This window comes from Aplysia californica, unplaced genomic scaffold (assembly GCF_000002075.1).
Source record: "Aplysia californica isolate F4 #8 unplaced genomic scaffold, AplCal3.0 scaffold00225, whole genome shotgun sequence".
NCBI lineage: Eukaryota > Metazoa > Mollusca > Gastropoda > Aplysiida > Aplysiidae > Aplysia > Aplysia californica.
Window position 1 is genome coordinate 210671 of NW_004797495.1, and position 15408 is coordinate 226078.

A 15408-nucleotide genomic window follows, 5' to 3' on the forward strand; every position below is an offset into this window, starting at 1 on the left:
ATTTTTAACTTAAAATTTCAAAGTTCTGTCTAACATTTTCTCTCGTATAGAGTTATTAAGCTAGCCTCTGTGTTTGTTGCCATTTTTTTGGTCCAAAAGTTGCCAAAGGTTGCCACAAAAATGGCAAAAGTTGCCATTAAGGGGGGGGGGGGGCTACAACCCCAAAATCAAAATTCGGCTCAAAATCATGGAATTTGAGTTGTAGGCACTTTTAGCTTCCTCAGCCTCTCCTACAACTATTTCATGGCATAAGAACCCCCCAAAACAGTATTTTTTCCCATACCGGGCATGTTTGTAACCGCCGTTTCCTCATAAAGTCAGTATTTTATTTTTCATAATCGGCCGTTTTCTCAAAATGCGACTTTTCTCTATACTTTTTTAAATAACTCCACCATTTTTCATCCAATCTTCATGAAATTTTCACAGAATGAAGAGAAGAGGTAATACTAAAAATTTGTCTTTTGAATGTTTGATATATAGAATAGATTTTTGTTGGTGGTGTCTGGAGTGTGGATTTTTACGTATTTTTCACAAACTTGAATGCTACCTCAGGAAAAAATTCATAAAAAATTTTCTAATTCGATTAGGAAAAAAACAACTGACAAATTTTTTGATCTAATGTTTGTAAACACTCATGCAAAAAAACAATCAATTTTCATAAGCGATAAGTGCGGTATTCATTACGTAAGGCATGTCAATAAAATCCAATGTGGCGGCGTATCCATGGAAAGGAAACTTTTTTCTCAAATTTGATTGCGGATTTTAAGGCTCCTTACTATGCTTGTTATATGTGTGAAATTTGGTAAAATTCGGTCCTGTAATAAGCGAGATAGCCTCCAGGTGTAGCCCCCCCCCCTTAATTTTCAAACTTTCAACTCTCCGTGACGACGTATACATATACTAATAGCAATTAATAAAGGCAACTTAATCTAAAACACCACAATTTCTTTGTTTTAAGCATTTAATTTTATAATAGCCACACAAAGTGTAAAAACGTGAAAAATAACGATTTCACAACAGAATGAAATCAAAATTAGAACAGCACATAAACGACCACAAAGATGAACAAATAAGGGCGTGTGTCCACCTATCCGAAGATTGGCCGTTTGAACCCTAACTTGTCTAATTCAAGAAAAAGTATAGGATATTACATGTAAATTATGGAATCACACGCAAGGGGCCTGCCTGTGTCGTATTCGGTTTAGGTGGAGACACTCTCACTCTCTGACATAACACATTTATATTTTAAAAAAGGTAGGAACAACATAAAATTAAATGACACTACGTCATATAAAAACAAAAAATCGAAAACAACAGATCGGAACACTAGCAAGAAAAAAACCATGACAAAGAGGGAAAAATGAAAGAGAAACAGCAATGTTAATAGTATGTAATATACTTATTATATTCTTCACATGTAAATAACAAATCAACGTGGCGTCAATAAGTGAGAAAGAGGCGAAGAGAAGCGAAAGTGAAAATAAACTGTCTTTCTAAAAGATCTAAAGAGGTTTGGTTTCTTTTTGTCTTTTTGGGGGATTTTTATTCTCCTTTTTTTCGAATTTTTATTCCCCGGCGGTGGTTAGGCAACCGGACACTTAAGTAATCGTGATGTTGCGAGTTCGGGGGTTTGAGCAGCGGGCCTGATGTTGTGTCCTTGGGAAAGGCACGTTACACGAATTTTCCTCACTTCACCCAAGTGGAAATGGGCATCCGGTCATAGACAACGAAAGATCTTGTCAGTATGTTAGAGTATAAGCGCCTATAAATGACCGCTTGCACTGAATGCTTCCCAGGAAGTTGAGGTTGTTTCAGAATGCTCTCAGGTCTGCTCGGGTAATACAATAGATTGTGAAGTGCACAGATCTTGCAGTTGAGCGAGTATTTGCGCTATACAAATGCTATCTGTTGTTTGTTTGTTTTTTAAAATTAATTTAATATTCTTTTTGTGGAAAAATGCAAAAAAATTCGGCCGCGATTCGAGGACAAAAAAACAACAACAACTAAAATCCGCGACAAACGCAGATGCTAGATTAAGACAGTGAGGTCAGACATCAAATGCTCTATTGGCTCCATCAAAATTATAAGATTTTTCATGTGTTATCGAGGTATTAAGATAACTGCATTCGAAAAGTCTTGACACGTTGTGAAACTCAAAAGTTTTAACGTCAAATGTCTCGAAACTAGGAAACTAGGTAATGACCAAATACAACTTTGTAATTCAAAGGAAACAGCATGTATATTTTTGTTGTTGAAGAAGTTAGATTGCCTAAATTATTATATAGCATTGCAGAGAGTAGTGTTATGCTATGACAATAATTTGAATCGGATTAGAAGATTTTTTATAACTCAACTCTTGCGTTCACAGTGAAAATGATGTTTTTTGAGTAATTCCATTGTCATTATAGCATCAGACGATAAGTCTCATTATAATAATTATATCAATCAAGCCTACACTTGCCTGAACATTGAGGAGCTTCACTGTAAAATAATTTTATAAACTTATGATGTATCCCCCTTCCCCTCTCCCCTCCTCTTATTTATGGTGTTCGTATATCCCTTGTTACTTTTTAAGTTTCCATTATCGTATCCATGCTCAGCCACCCCCCCCCCCCACCCCAGTCACCATCACCACACACCGCCCCTTTAGTACTTACTTTTTCATCCTCGGTTGCCGTTAAGCATCGAGGGGGGCCCTTTAGTAAAACATGTTGATTGATTTTTCCCCTTCTCATTTTGCGACAATTTCACTTTTGTCCTGATTTTTTTTCTTTTTCTTTTTTTTAACTGCTGTTTAACAAGAGTCGTCACTTTCAATCAGTGTAATAAAATATTCTTTGTTATACTCCTGATGGAGCGAAAAAGGTGAAACGGTGAGCCTTTTCCAGGATGAAAAAATATATTTCTGGTTCCAGTTTTTAGTTCAAAAATTCTTTTTAAATCTTTACTTTATCTTGTCTTTTACCAAATGACTACAATGACGATGAAGATGATGATGATGATGATGATGATGAGGAGGAGGAGGAGGAGGAGGAGGAGGAGGAGGAGGAGGAGGAGGAGGAGGAGGAGGTGGAGGTGGAGGTGGAGGTGGAGGTGGAGGAGGAGGTGGAGGAGGAGGTGGAGGTGGAGGAGGAGGAGGAGGAGGAGGAGGTGGAGGTGGAGGTGGAGGTGGAGGAGGAGGAGGAGGAGGAGGTGGAGGTGGAGGTGGAGGTGGAGGTGGAGGAGGAGGTGGAGGTGGAGGAGGAGGTGGAGGAGGAGGTGGAGGAGGATGGGGGTTAGGTCAGAGCGGCATTGCAAAAGTAACAGTTTATTTTATTTTATTTTCTGCATATATAGGTTACATCCACCAATTTTCATCAATCTCCGTAAGCTGAAACACGGGGGTGTCATATGCGGCTATAAGATTCCTCCTGAGGTGAATAGAAATGTTTTGATTTTTATTTGTATAAACGTTTGATTTTATTCTCAATATTTTGTTCTGTCGCAATTAATGTGTGTTGTTTATGAAGATGAAGTAGGATTTTATAACAGCTACTTTCTTCTAACTATTGGTTTGTTGCTTCCTTTCTCAAATTATCTGGGGGGGTTTTTGTTGCTTTTGTGCTTATGTGTTGTTTTATTTTTTGGTTGTTAGTTCTTTTGATGTTTCCTTTTTTGTCTTTCTATTTCAGTGTTTCTGTTCAACTTTAAACATAATTCGTACTGCGAGCTTAAATTATCATCCAGATATCAAGAATACGTTCTGGCTAACTTGTACTACGTTGAAACCAAGTAATGGATCCAGCAAGCCAGTATTCATTCAATTATTGTATATTCCTAATATTTGTTAGTATTTTTTAAAATTGTAATGTTTTTTACGTATCTATTGAGACTGACATTTGTGTTCACAAATACAGACTGCATGACCCAACGAGGCGTTAGTGCAATACTAAGATCTTCCCTTTAGATCAGCGATTTGTCAACTTTTATAACCATCGCCCTCTTTTGCCACCTTAAAGAGGCTAAGATTTTCGTACTGCCTACCAGCATGTACTTCCAAGCAGGGCATTGATTAATACCTGTCACTGCCCTTGTGATTCACATCGCCCTTCAGTACGACCAAATCACCGATTAGAGGGCGATACAGCCCTGGTTAGCAAACAGTCTATCACAGTGATAGATAATCAAGTGCTTGCTCTTTGATTTTTTTAGACTGTTGTTGGTTGGGAGGGGGGGGGGTGAGAATGTTCTTTTCGCACTTTGTAGCTGAGAGAAGACGAAATTATTAGGCTTCCTATTTTGTTACTAGCCGTATTCTTTAATGTCGAAGTCTCATCTCATGAAAAGAAGTGTTGCAGCAGAAGTCTAAATGTCAAATATCTCGGAGGTCACTGGAGGTAGTGTTTATGTGAGCTGAGCCGCATCAAATATTCCACACATATAAAGCTTTAAGGGATATAAAAAACGAATACCTGATCTAAACATTTATTACTATTATAGTAGTCCAGAACATGAACTCTTGTTAAGAACTTATGCTTATTTGACCTACTCCTTGTCGTCACAGAGACATGGCAGCGCTTCCTCTTGCCTACATCTTATAAGCGTGTGAGACAATCGTGTGGATCGTGCTACTCTTAACGTTTAATGCTATTACCGTGCTCAAGACTGATGTTGACAGAATGTATATAATAGTTCAGCAACTTTGTAATAATAATATCTGATGACCAGATGTATTTTTATTTTATTATATCATCGCCGTCATTCATCATGTTGGTACGTCAAACTAAGAGATGCTCAGGGGGAGAAAAATGTTTTATTTTGTTTTGGATGTTATCTCAGCAAAACATGTTTAATTCGTATAAATCCATTACTGCTTAAAGGGTAGGGATGAGACTCAGCCAAGCCATGAGCTTCATCAAACTCTACATTAAACTTGATTTTCATTTTGTCGAAATTTTGACATACTGCATCTTTGAACAGCGACAATATGTTTTGTCCTTTGTGTTTGTTCTAGTATGTCTTTTTTCAAATAAGATAGAATAACACATTCTTAGTAAGTGGACATGAATGAAGTTTCCAGCAGTCTTATGAATTTTCTCACAACGGTCCTTTCCTCCATTGTGTGAAGACCACTATTGCAGTAGCTATGTACGCTCTCGGGAGAGACCCAAATGTCTACAAAGACCCCGAGGAGATCAAACCTGAACGATGGATACGGTCATATGAGGAAAGAGATGTTATGAACTCTTTCGCCTTCGTCCCCTTTGGTTGGGGTCAGAGGAGCTGCATAGGTACGTGCGTTGGATCCTTCTGTATACATAAGTAAGAAATAGTATCTGATGAGGGTGGTTAAATGCAGTATTTGCTCGAGACGCAGCAAAGTGTGCTTGTATTGGAGGTGAATTAAACTCCTTCCGGTGAATTTCAGGATAAAACGCTTTAGATACTTGTAATTGTAATTAACACAATCCCTCTTCTAAACCAGTTACCGTATAATATAGAGTATTTTTCAGAATCGTGTTTTATAAAACGGTGGTGAAGATATCGAAGTAGCCTAGTTAAACTGAAAGAAGTGTTTTACCTGTTTAATTTTCACTTTCATTATAATAGTTCGTATGCTTTCGTGTGTTCGTTTGATTTACAATTCGTTTTGTCCCTCCAGGTAGAAGAATTGCAGTGGCAAACGTCCAATTACTGTTAATTGAGGTGAGTTTGTAAGATTCAATCCGGCAAGAAGAAGAATTTTATGAGAATGTTTCGGCTTTCGACTTTTATGAATTACTTAATGGGTTTTCTGTACGCTTTTGGGGTTTTTTTTTCAGTTTAGAGAAGAGCATAGCGTTGGTTTCGGGAGCGGAGTGGATCGGAATAACCCATATTTCACAAAAAATAGAAAAATATATCCATTGTGAAAATACTTTTTAAACGACAAAGCGGGAGAAGTTTGGTAGAGGATTCCATAAGATCAGTTTTTAAGAAATTTTATTTTATTGCTCTGCTGTGTCTAAGTTGTGAATATTAAATTTCACTTTCAGAATCAAGACTAAAAAGGTTCATGGGTAACTTAATGGCCCAGAGAGTCGATCGAGGAGCAATTGCCCTGTAGATATTACTGAACCCAGATTTTCAAACAGTATCCAGTACTGACGGGCGACAGGTTGTAGTTGGGGTGGCCGGTCACTGAGAGTGGTGTCTCATAACAAGAACACGTCAAAATGAACTCCTTACAGCTGCTGGTGCTTAGTCCAAACCAGAAAAAGGGCATTTACAAGTATATTCTAATTCCTTGTATTTTGATTTACATTGTGTTGTATGTTTTGAATTAAAGTATATGTACGCTGCATACAGAATGTCTGCAAAGATATAACTAAAGTTGTACTTTTCATGTAGTTTTAAATTGTTCCATGTCTCTAAATTGTGTTCTGACCCGTTTTATAGCATCCATTCTTTGGTTGCTTCTATAGCGTGGATAAAGTCAAATTGTTCTCATCCATAGTGCCAGATCCACTTCTCTCTCTCTCTCTCTCTCTCTCTCTCTCTCTCTCTCTCTCTCTCTCTCTCTCTCTCTCTCTCTCTGTCTCTCTCTCTGTCTCTGTCTCTGTCTCTGTCTCTCTCTCTCTCTCTGTCTCTCTCTCTGTCTCTCTCTCTGTCTCTGTCTCTGTCTCTGTCTCCGTCTCTGTCTCTGTCTCTCTTTCTCTTTCTTTCTTTCTTTCTTTCAAGCCCCCCCCCCCCCTCTCTCTCTTGCCCCCCTCTCTCTCTCTTTCTTCCTCTCTCCCCTCTCTCTCTTTCTTGTCCTCCCCCTCCCTCTCCTCTCTCTCCCTGCCTCTCTCTCTTTCTTTCTCTCTGTCCCTTCTCTCGCTCTCTCTTGCCCTTCCCCCTCCTCCATCTCTCTCTCTCTCTCTCTCTCTCTCTATCTCTCTCTCTCTCTCTCTCTCTCTCTCTCTCTCTCTCTCTCTCTCTCTCTCTCTCTCTCTCTCTCTCTCTCTCTCTGGTGGCGTCGGTAGCCTCGTGGTTAGGCAAACTGGCTCGTAATCGTGAGTTTGCGGTTTAGGGGGATGGAGCCTCAGTTTGATCCGATGTTGTGTCCTTGGGAAAGGCATCATCATTGCCTTTCTCATCATGCACAAGGGTATAGGCCACGGACAAACACCTCCAACCGTTCTCTATCCTGGGCTAGCCTCTTGATGTCATTCTGTCTTCCCACTTTTCTGTACATCGATTTCTGTGATTCTTCTCCAGGTTCCACTCGGTCTTCCCATTGATCTCTTACCCTGTGAGTTCGAATCCAAAACTTTCCTTGTTTTGCAGCTGCCTGACTTCCTGAGAGTACGTCCAATCCATCGCCACTGCCTTCTTCCTGCCTCATCTCTATCGGGGATCTGTCTTGTTTTCCTTAACACTTCCACATTGGTGACCCTGTCTGTCCATTTGATCCTAAGTAGCTTTATTAGACACCTGCTCAAGAAAACCTGGTTCCTCTTTATGCAAGTCTGTGATGCGTTCCATGTCTCACATCCATACAACAGGACCGACTTCACATTTGAATTGAAAATCCTCAGCTTTGTTCGAAGTGAGATATCTCTGGTCTTCCAAATCCTATCCAAAGATATGAAAGCAGCCTGTGCTTTTCCAATGCTGGACTTTATTTCAGCACCTGTTCCTCCCTCTCTGTCAATTATACTCCCAAGATAGCAGGAGGATTCAACGTTTTCTAGTGCCTTTCCTTCTATTGAGACCTGCTCCTTTCGTTGTGCATCTGTCCTTAGGACCTTTGACTTTCCGGGGTGGATCCTCAATCCAACGGACTCCGATAATACTGAAGTCTTTGCTTGCATCTGTTCCTGGGTGTGCAACAGAAGCACCAAGTCGTCTGCAAAATCCAGATCGTCCAACTGTGTCCATGGTGCCCACTGTATACCATATCTGTGTCCTCTGGTGGTTTCCTTTATCAGCCAGTCGACTGCCAATATGAAGAGGAACGGTGATAATAGAGTGATCCCTCTGTAGTTGCAGCAGTTGCTGAGATTCTCCTTTTTTGGAAGCTTCACGAGGTGCCCTTCTTACCAATCCTTTGGGAACTTGCTCTCATTCCAGATCCAGGTAAACAGTGGGAGGAGGATAACTGCCGTCACATTGGCATCTGCTTTTAGGGCTTCAGGTGGAATCTGGTCAGGACCGGCCGCTGTACCTTTGTTCAGCTTCTTAATGGTACCCAGTATCTCTTGTTTTGAAGGAGCATCACAGCAGATTGGTAACTCATTTCTTGCTGGCAGGATGTTTGGTGGGTTACTCGGTGGTGGTCTGTTCAGGAGACTGTTGAAATGCTCTACCCATCGTTTGGACTGAGCTTCCTTTCCAAAAATGATTTTCCCCTCTTGGTCCTTTACTGGTACTTCAGGTTTCCCGTATTTTCCAACAAGTGTCTTTGTGGTCTGGTAAAGGATTCGCATGTGCCCTCCTACCGCCCTCTGCCTTCTCTGCCAGCCCGTTCAAGAATTCCTCCTTGTCTTTTCTTAGTGATTTCTTGACATCTTTAGCTGTTGTCCTGTACTGCTCCAATGCATCCGCTCTTGATCCTCTTGTTCTACTTGCATTCGCTTCTGCCTTCGGCTGTCTTCTTATCCTAGTTAAATGCAATGAGTGTCGGCTAATCCATTCCTTGTGCTCCCATTTTTTCACACCGAGTACTCCTTGACAGGTTGATGTAAAGACTTCTTTGACCTTGGTCCAGTGTGTATCCACCTCTGTGTCATCTCCGTCAAGATCAGCTAGAGGTTGAAATCTGTTTCTCAGCTGCAGCTGAAACTCTTCTTTCTTGTGTCCGTCCAAGAGACATACTTCGAACTTCGTTCTTTTGATTCCTGTGCTGGTTCCATGCTTTTTTAATCGAAGCTTGAGTTTTGCCAACAGCTGATGATGATCCAATCCAGCATCTCCTCTTTTCTGTACTTTGACATCTTCCAGTGAACCCCTGAACCTACGAAATATACAAAAATGATCTATATGGTTCTCCGTCACTCCATCTGGCGAAACCCATTTGGCCTTGTGAATCCTCATGTGGGGAAAAACAGAGCCTCCAATGACAAAACTCTCACCGTTCTCATTCATTTGTCCCAAGCCATGTTGTCCCATAATTCTTTCATACCCCACGTTGTCCTGACCAATATTGGCATTGGCATCTCCCATTACGATGTTAACGTCCTTCCTTGGTAGTTTGTCGATGACCCCCTGGATCAGGCTGTAAAAGACATCCTTGTCTTCATCCGAAGCATCATTTGTTGGGGCGTAGATTTGGACTATATTCATGTAGATGCGCTTGCTCCTTGTAGTGAATGAAGCCATGATGATCCTTTCTCCGTGTGATTCCCATCCTCTAAGTGACTTCTGTGCATACTTACTCAAAATGATTCCCACTCCATCAGCATGGTACTTGTCTTTCCTCCCAGAATACAATACTTGTTCCCCCGAGCTGAGCTGCTTCTGTCCAGACTGTATCCAGTGTGTTTCGCTTACTCATATTATGTGCAGCCTGTATCTCTTCATCTCTTGTACTACTTGAGAACTCTTTCCTGCTTCATACAAGGTGCCAACATTCCACGACGCAATTCATAGAGTCTTGTTCGACAGAGAAGGTTTCGGGTCAGAAGAGTCCTTTCGACTTTGTCCGCTGTCCTTCATTGTTCCTGCTGATGCAGAAGCTCCTCCGTCTCCCAAGATCAAAAAATAAAAAGCTGTGTTTGTCCGTGTTTCTGTAACTTACTGGGGTTTTTTACTGGGTTGGGTAGTTGGCCCTCTGCAAACTGGCACTTTTCGGGCTACCAGACCTTTGCACTTTTAGTCGCCTCTTACGACACGCAGTATCACGGCAGGTGTATTCTTTGCTCCCACTATGGGGCCCCAACCTGCAGGGGCGTTGGGAAAGGCACTTCACACGAATTTCCCACTTGGTTCGGTCCTTTCGGAGACGGCCGAATATGCTCAATGGGGTTTATAATATTATGTGGTTTTTGGACAACATATAATTTAAGATTAGAATGGATCCTCATCTTTATGAATAGCAAGATGTTAGACACACTATTAGACACCGGGTCACATAAATAAAATTACAAGAAAACAAGCTTTTTAAGACTTATAGTTCACACTGTTGTTGTTTTTTAACCAACCTCAGCTCCTTCGTCGGTTCAAGCTGACCACCGAGACGAAAGACCTCAACTTGATATCACGCCTCACCTTGACTCCTGGTCAGCCCATCCAGCTGAAACTGACTCCCAGGAAGTAAACTGTTGTGTAAGGGAGGAGTCCACTGTGCTGGGGTTATTGTGCGTGCTGCTTTGTGTGCCAACATGTCGCTACATCATAATTACAATGTTCTATCTGCCTTTTCTGGCTGGTTTTTTTTTTTTAGTTACTAAGACCATGAGATCAGAAATCAAATGATCTATTTGCTCTATCAAATTCGAAAGATTATTTGGTGTCATTATCAAGATTTTCTAAGAATTTCATTCGAAAAAGCTTGACAAGATGTGAAACTCAAAATCTTTGACGTAAAATTTCTCAAAACTAGGTTCAGAGCAGATAGAACCTTGTAATTCTGATGTAGCGATGTGTCAAGCGGAACGTAATTCTTATTCTTATCATGTTTGCGTATTGTGTAGAGGAAAATGCGGGAGATAAGACAATGGTCTACACCTCCTTGAAATAATGCATCAAAGTCGAGACCAAGGAAGATGGAGGTCTGTTGGGGAAAGAAGTATGGCACCAACCAACGACAGACACGGCCATGGTGACAGGTGACACATGACAGTTTGTAGTGAAAAGAAGTAGAAATTCCCCTCCAATAAAGATATTTTCGAGAAAGAGATGAGAGTCTACGGATGCATGAGCGTGTGTATGAGCATGTATGTTGTGTATGTGTTATTGTAACTACGTGTCAGCGTAATTGGTAGCAGAAAGTGATGAAGGCACAACGAAAGACAGGCTGAAAGATATACAGAATGAGACGGACGCTGAACGGACGATAAAGAAAGATGGGAAAAAATTAGAGCTATTTAATGATTATAAATTCATTTTGTTGTATGAAAATTGGTTTATATTTGAGATTTTAAAAGAACTATCTATCATTCTTTTCTGTTGGGAAAAGGGCTTTATGTCATGTCGCTGTTATGTACATAATACTAGATGAGAAAAAATTGAACTTCGCGACTATCATTTACTATTACTATACATATTGTATTTCGCTCTGAACTATATTTAAGCAAACGCTGATATTATACAGGGTGACCGAAACAAATCAGCAACTAAAATCCTAATAAAATCAAACAAATTCTACTTTCTTAAATCAGAGCTTTGGAATCTTAAATAACTTTGCAGACAGTGTGTGTCAAAATGTAATACAAATCGAGAAAGACATGTTAAAATGGTAACATGTTTCATAAAGCACCGAAAATTGACTTTTTTCGGAGAAAAAAAATGTACTAAAAACGTTTTAACTGATTCGGAAAATGTGTAACACATGTTTAATAGAAAGCCGTAATACTTTTGCCTCGATTATTGACAATAATGTTTTACACTAATATTTAACGTTTGAGTAAAAGTTCCAAGCAAAGGGATAAATTTAAATACTGTTTAAATAAGTTTTCTTTTCAACTGTAAACGCCCAAGCACTCGTTTTTGAAAGCTGTGAATCACTTGCTCGTACAAGTCCTGGTCGATGCAAGTAATCTGATTTGCGATGGTCTCCTTTTTATAAAATGTGGCAATCATATCGCAATATCCTTCGACTTGACACATGCTCCAGGTCCCCTATTTAACGAGTCGGCTGTTAAGCTGATATTTCTGAATGATTGAGCTTCAATTAAGTCCTATGCCTATTGTCCCTTTTAGTCCTTGATGTTTGGTGTCTCCTAGATATTGATTGAAAACCTATTTATATTATATTGACGTGAAATTTGCACACTGTGTCTGCAAAATCGGCTAATAAAAGTAGAAATTATTAAGGAATAGTAACAGAGATTTTTACGGTCACCCTGCAGTTGATTTCCTTGTAATTTTGGTCATATGTTCCAACAGATCATTTCGTTTTTTCTTTTAATACATTTTTTTTTGGGGGGGGGGTGTCTTAAGAGGAGCACAGTTTCTTGAAAAAGAAGACAAAGAACAAAGACCGTTCTTGAAAAAAATGAGACAGAATTTTGTTCTTGACAGCCCTGGTGTTGAAACCTTTATTCAAGAGCACGAATATTTGAAAAAAATGTGCCTTTTGATTTGGTGTTGTGTATAAAATCTTAGTAGAATGAATACAAAAAGCGGCTTGTCGACAAAGTTAATGACGTCATGATAAGACTAGATCTAGCGTTTAGACAATTTGGCATCGTCAGTGCTCCATACAAATGCTCCTGTTGAATTATTAAAAATACGTTTTCGAATTGCTAGATACACAATTGTCACGGCTGACTTTTATTTTTTTTTCTTCTCTACGTTGTCACCGTCAAAACTGTTACTCTTCATGCTTTAGCTGTATTTTCTCATCTTTATCTTTCCGCTCTTCCTATCTTGATGGACGGTTGACGGGTGTGACTGATTATTTCTGTTTCTTTATTGTTCGTATTTTATCTGTCCGTCTTGATTTTTTTATTTTCTGAACTAAACGGCCATCATTGTATCAAAGTCATTCTCTTTATTAAGAAAAATATATATTTAAAAAAGTATAATAGTACAAAGACCACGTTTCAAATGCTGATGTACGAAAGAGAATCACCAACGCAGTGGGGCAGCATGAAGATCTACTGACCACAGCGAAGAGAAGAAAATTAAAATGATATGGGCATGTCACAAGATCCACGGGACTTGCCAAAACAATCCTACAAGGAACTGTGCAAGGAAAGAGAAGGAGAAGAAGGCAGAGAAGGAGATGGGAGGACAACATTACAGAGTGGACAGGAAAGACGATGGGTGACAATCTGAGGAAAGCAGAGGACAAAAATAGATGGCGAGAGCTGGTTTTCAGATGCAGTGGTGTCCCCACGGTTGCCTCAACCACGGGATAGAAGAAGAAAAAGATAATAGTAATAAGACTCCCTCCTTTTACTGTCTCTCCCCCCCCCCCCAGGCCAGGGCATACTGACTGAAGTGTCTTTAGGCATTTTCCAAAGGGGGATATTATCATGCTCTTATGCACAGTAGAATTGTAAATGGGCTAATTTATCAATGGCATGCTCATACTGTGCCGAAACAATATAGGGGGAACTGCTGCTTTTTCTTTCCTCATCCTTGCTATCGTTATTTTTTCTCCACTTTTTGTATGTTTGTACCTCTTGTGAACTGTTATTTCCAGGGTGCCTTGATAATCGAAGCAGACTTTGTGCTGTTGAGGCTAGCGAGGTGAGCAGAGTAAGCCTGATTCCCTGTTTGGACTTCTCAGTTGACATTCACCCTATGGCGATCATATGGCTTTATGTAGTTGCGAGAGCCGCAAAACCTTATTAAAACAAAAGTAAAACCTTTACTGTCCACATTCTGGCGAACGATCATATGCTATTGGTTAGGAACACTAGCACTGGCGCCTGTAGGGTAGCCTTTAAGCGCTTTGCCGTCGCACGCAGAAGATTTGAGTTCGATTCCCGTGTGGATCTTTTTTTCTTTTTATTGAATAGGTCCATCTTTCTGCTGAAATGTTGCATCTTTTTTAGCCAGTATTGGCAAGGTCTGGGGCATCCCTCCATCTAAATGATCTAAAGTGGGTCATTGGGGTCTTAAACACTTAAATTGGATAAAATTTTACGTCCTTTACCACCACTCAGAAATATGTGCTTTGAATATGACTGTGACGACTCAGCTGCTTCTCATCCATCGCAGAATGTATCCACATAGCCCGGATTCCTGTCATAAGCAACAAGTTTCGCGTTCAGAATAAAGTAACATTATTGTACCGGAGAAGAGCAATAGAGTCTCCATCTTCTATTTCTGCTGCGCCTGTTTTTTGCTTTGTTTTTTGTTTTTGGTTCCATTCATGCTTTGACAGAGTTTTTATTTTCGCTCATTCATGCTTCGCCTGCTTTATTTTTCTCCAATTTGAGCTTCACATGTACTTTCCTCCATTTATATTTGTTCGTATCCCCTTCATTTCCATCTCTCCCTGTCTTTTCCTCTTACTTGTTCTATTTCTGCTTCGCCAGTTTTCCCCCATTCATGCTCCACCTGTTTTTTCTTCCATTCACAAAAGTCCGTAATTATCCTCATCATTTTCATATTATCTACCCATCTTGTCTCATTCTCTTCGTTTCACACTCTACATTATCCACTGCGTATTGCTCCTGCTGTTTCTTCTATTTCTTTTCCTTTTCCTGTTACTCCTTGTCCCAATCTTCCTACTCCTGTGCGCCCCTGCCTGTCGGGAAAAAATTAAACCAACTTCTTTCAGGTCGGGAACATGCAAATGTCATGGGAAAGGAAAAAACCTCCAACAAAAGATGTATTGCATTTGTGTATAGAAATCTAGATAATATTTATTGTTGGATCTGTATTGTGAGACTAGATCTATAAAGCCGTTAACTGAAGAACTGGCATGTCTTTCATTCTGAGCGTCCATACAACCTCTGCATACAAGTCAAGGGTACACCCCAGATTTCATGCCTCCTTTTTTCTACTTTATGGTTTTGTGCTGTGCTGTAGGCTACTAAATATTTGATACTTTTATAAATGGTAAACGCCACGCCTCCACCGTTTTACCGCTACATGACACTATCCTGATAATTTTGGAGGTGGGTTACTTCGACCATAACTGCTGTCAAGGCAGCGAGATCAAAAGGCAGATCTCAGGAACATGAGACTCAGCTGGCTGGGGGCGGAGAAGATTGCTCAGAACAGAAAGTGTTGGAGAGCCTATGGCGGCCTATGCCCAATATCAGGGTGAAAGAGGCGAATGATTGACCTTTCAAGGTCAACTCGGATGGAGAGTGATTCAGTTCACTAACAAATTGAAGGTGAAATTACTAGTGAAATTATAGACTTTCTCATGTACAAAACAAACAACCATTACACCACGGGCAGTGTCTGCGTATGAGGGTACAAACAATTACATGTAATATGAAGTGACCTGAGCAATATCAGAAATGTTCATCATTCTTATATCCTCTGCTTTTCTCTCCCCCCCCCCCTCTTCTGCTGGTGGTCAGAGAGCACCACTGGTACGTTCTACTTCTTTACATTCCTTCAGTTATTTCTGTCTCTGTCCTACTTTTTTATCAGCGCTAAATGACTATTGATGTGTCTATTATGTGTACTTCTCTTTACGTATAATCAGTCACGCCTTTGGAGCAATGGAACTTCAGTTTCTCTACTTTATTGATTCACATTAACATATTTCTTGATAAATAAATATAATCTAATAACTGATGTTATTCTATCCATTTTTAAAGAAAGAACTCTACC

General features: G+C 40.1%; 1 protein-coding gene across 1 annotated transcript in view; it reads left to right on the top strand.

Annotated features, from left to right (window-relative positions):
• Window positions 1-12414, top strand: part of LOC101853324 (cytochrome P450 27C1) — a 30478-nt gene extending 18064 nt beyond the window's left edge. Inside the window, exons 9-12 of the mRNA XM_005099768.3 lie at window positions 3337-3415; window positions 5108-5270; window positions 5642-5685; window positions 10148-12414. Coding sequence (XP_005099825.1) covers window positions 3337-3415; window positions 5108-5270; window positions 5642-5685; window positions 10148-10258 — 397 coding nt within the window. The 3' untranslated portion in view covers window positions 10259-12414. The remainder of the gene's footprint in view (window positions 1-3336; window positions 3416-5107; window positions 5271-5641; window positions 5686-10147) is intronic.
• Window positions 12415-15408: the final 2994 nt, after the last annotated feature.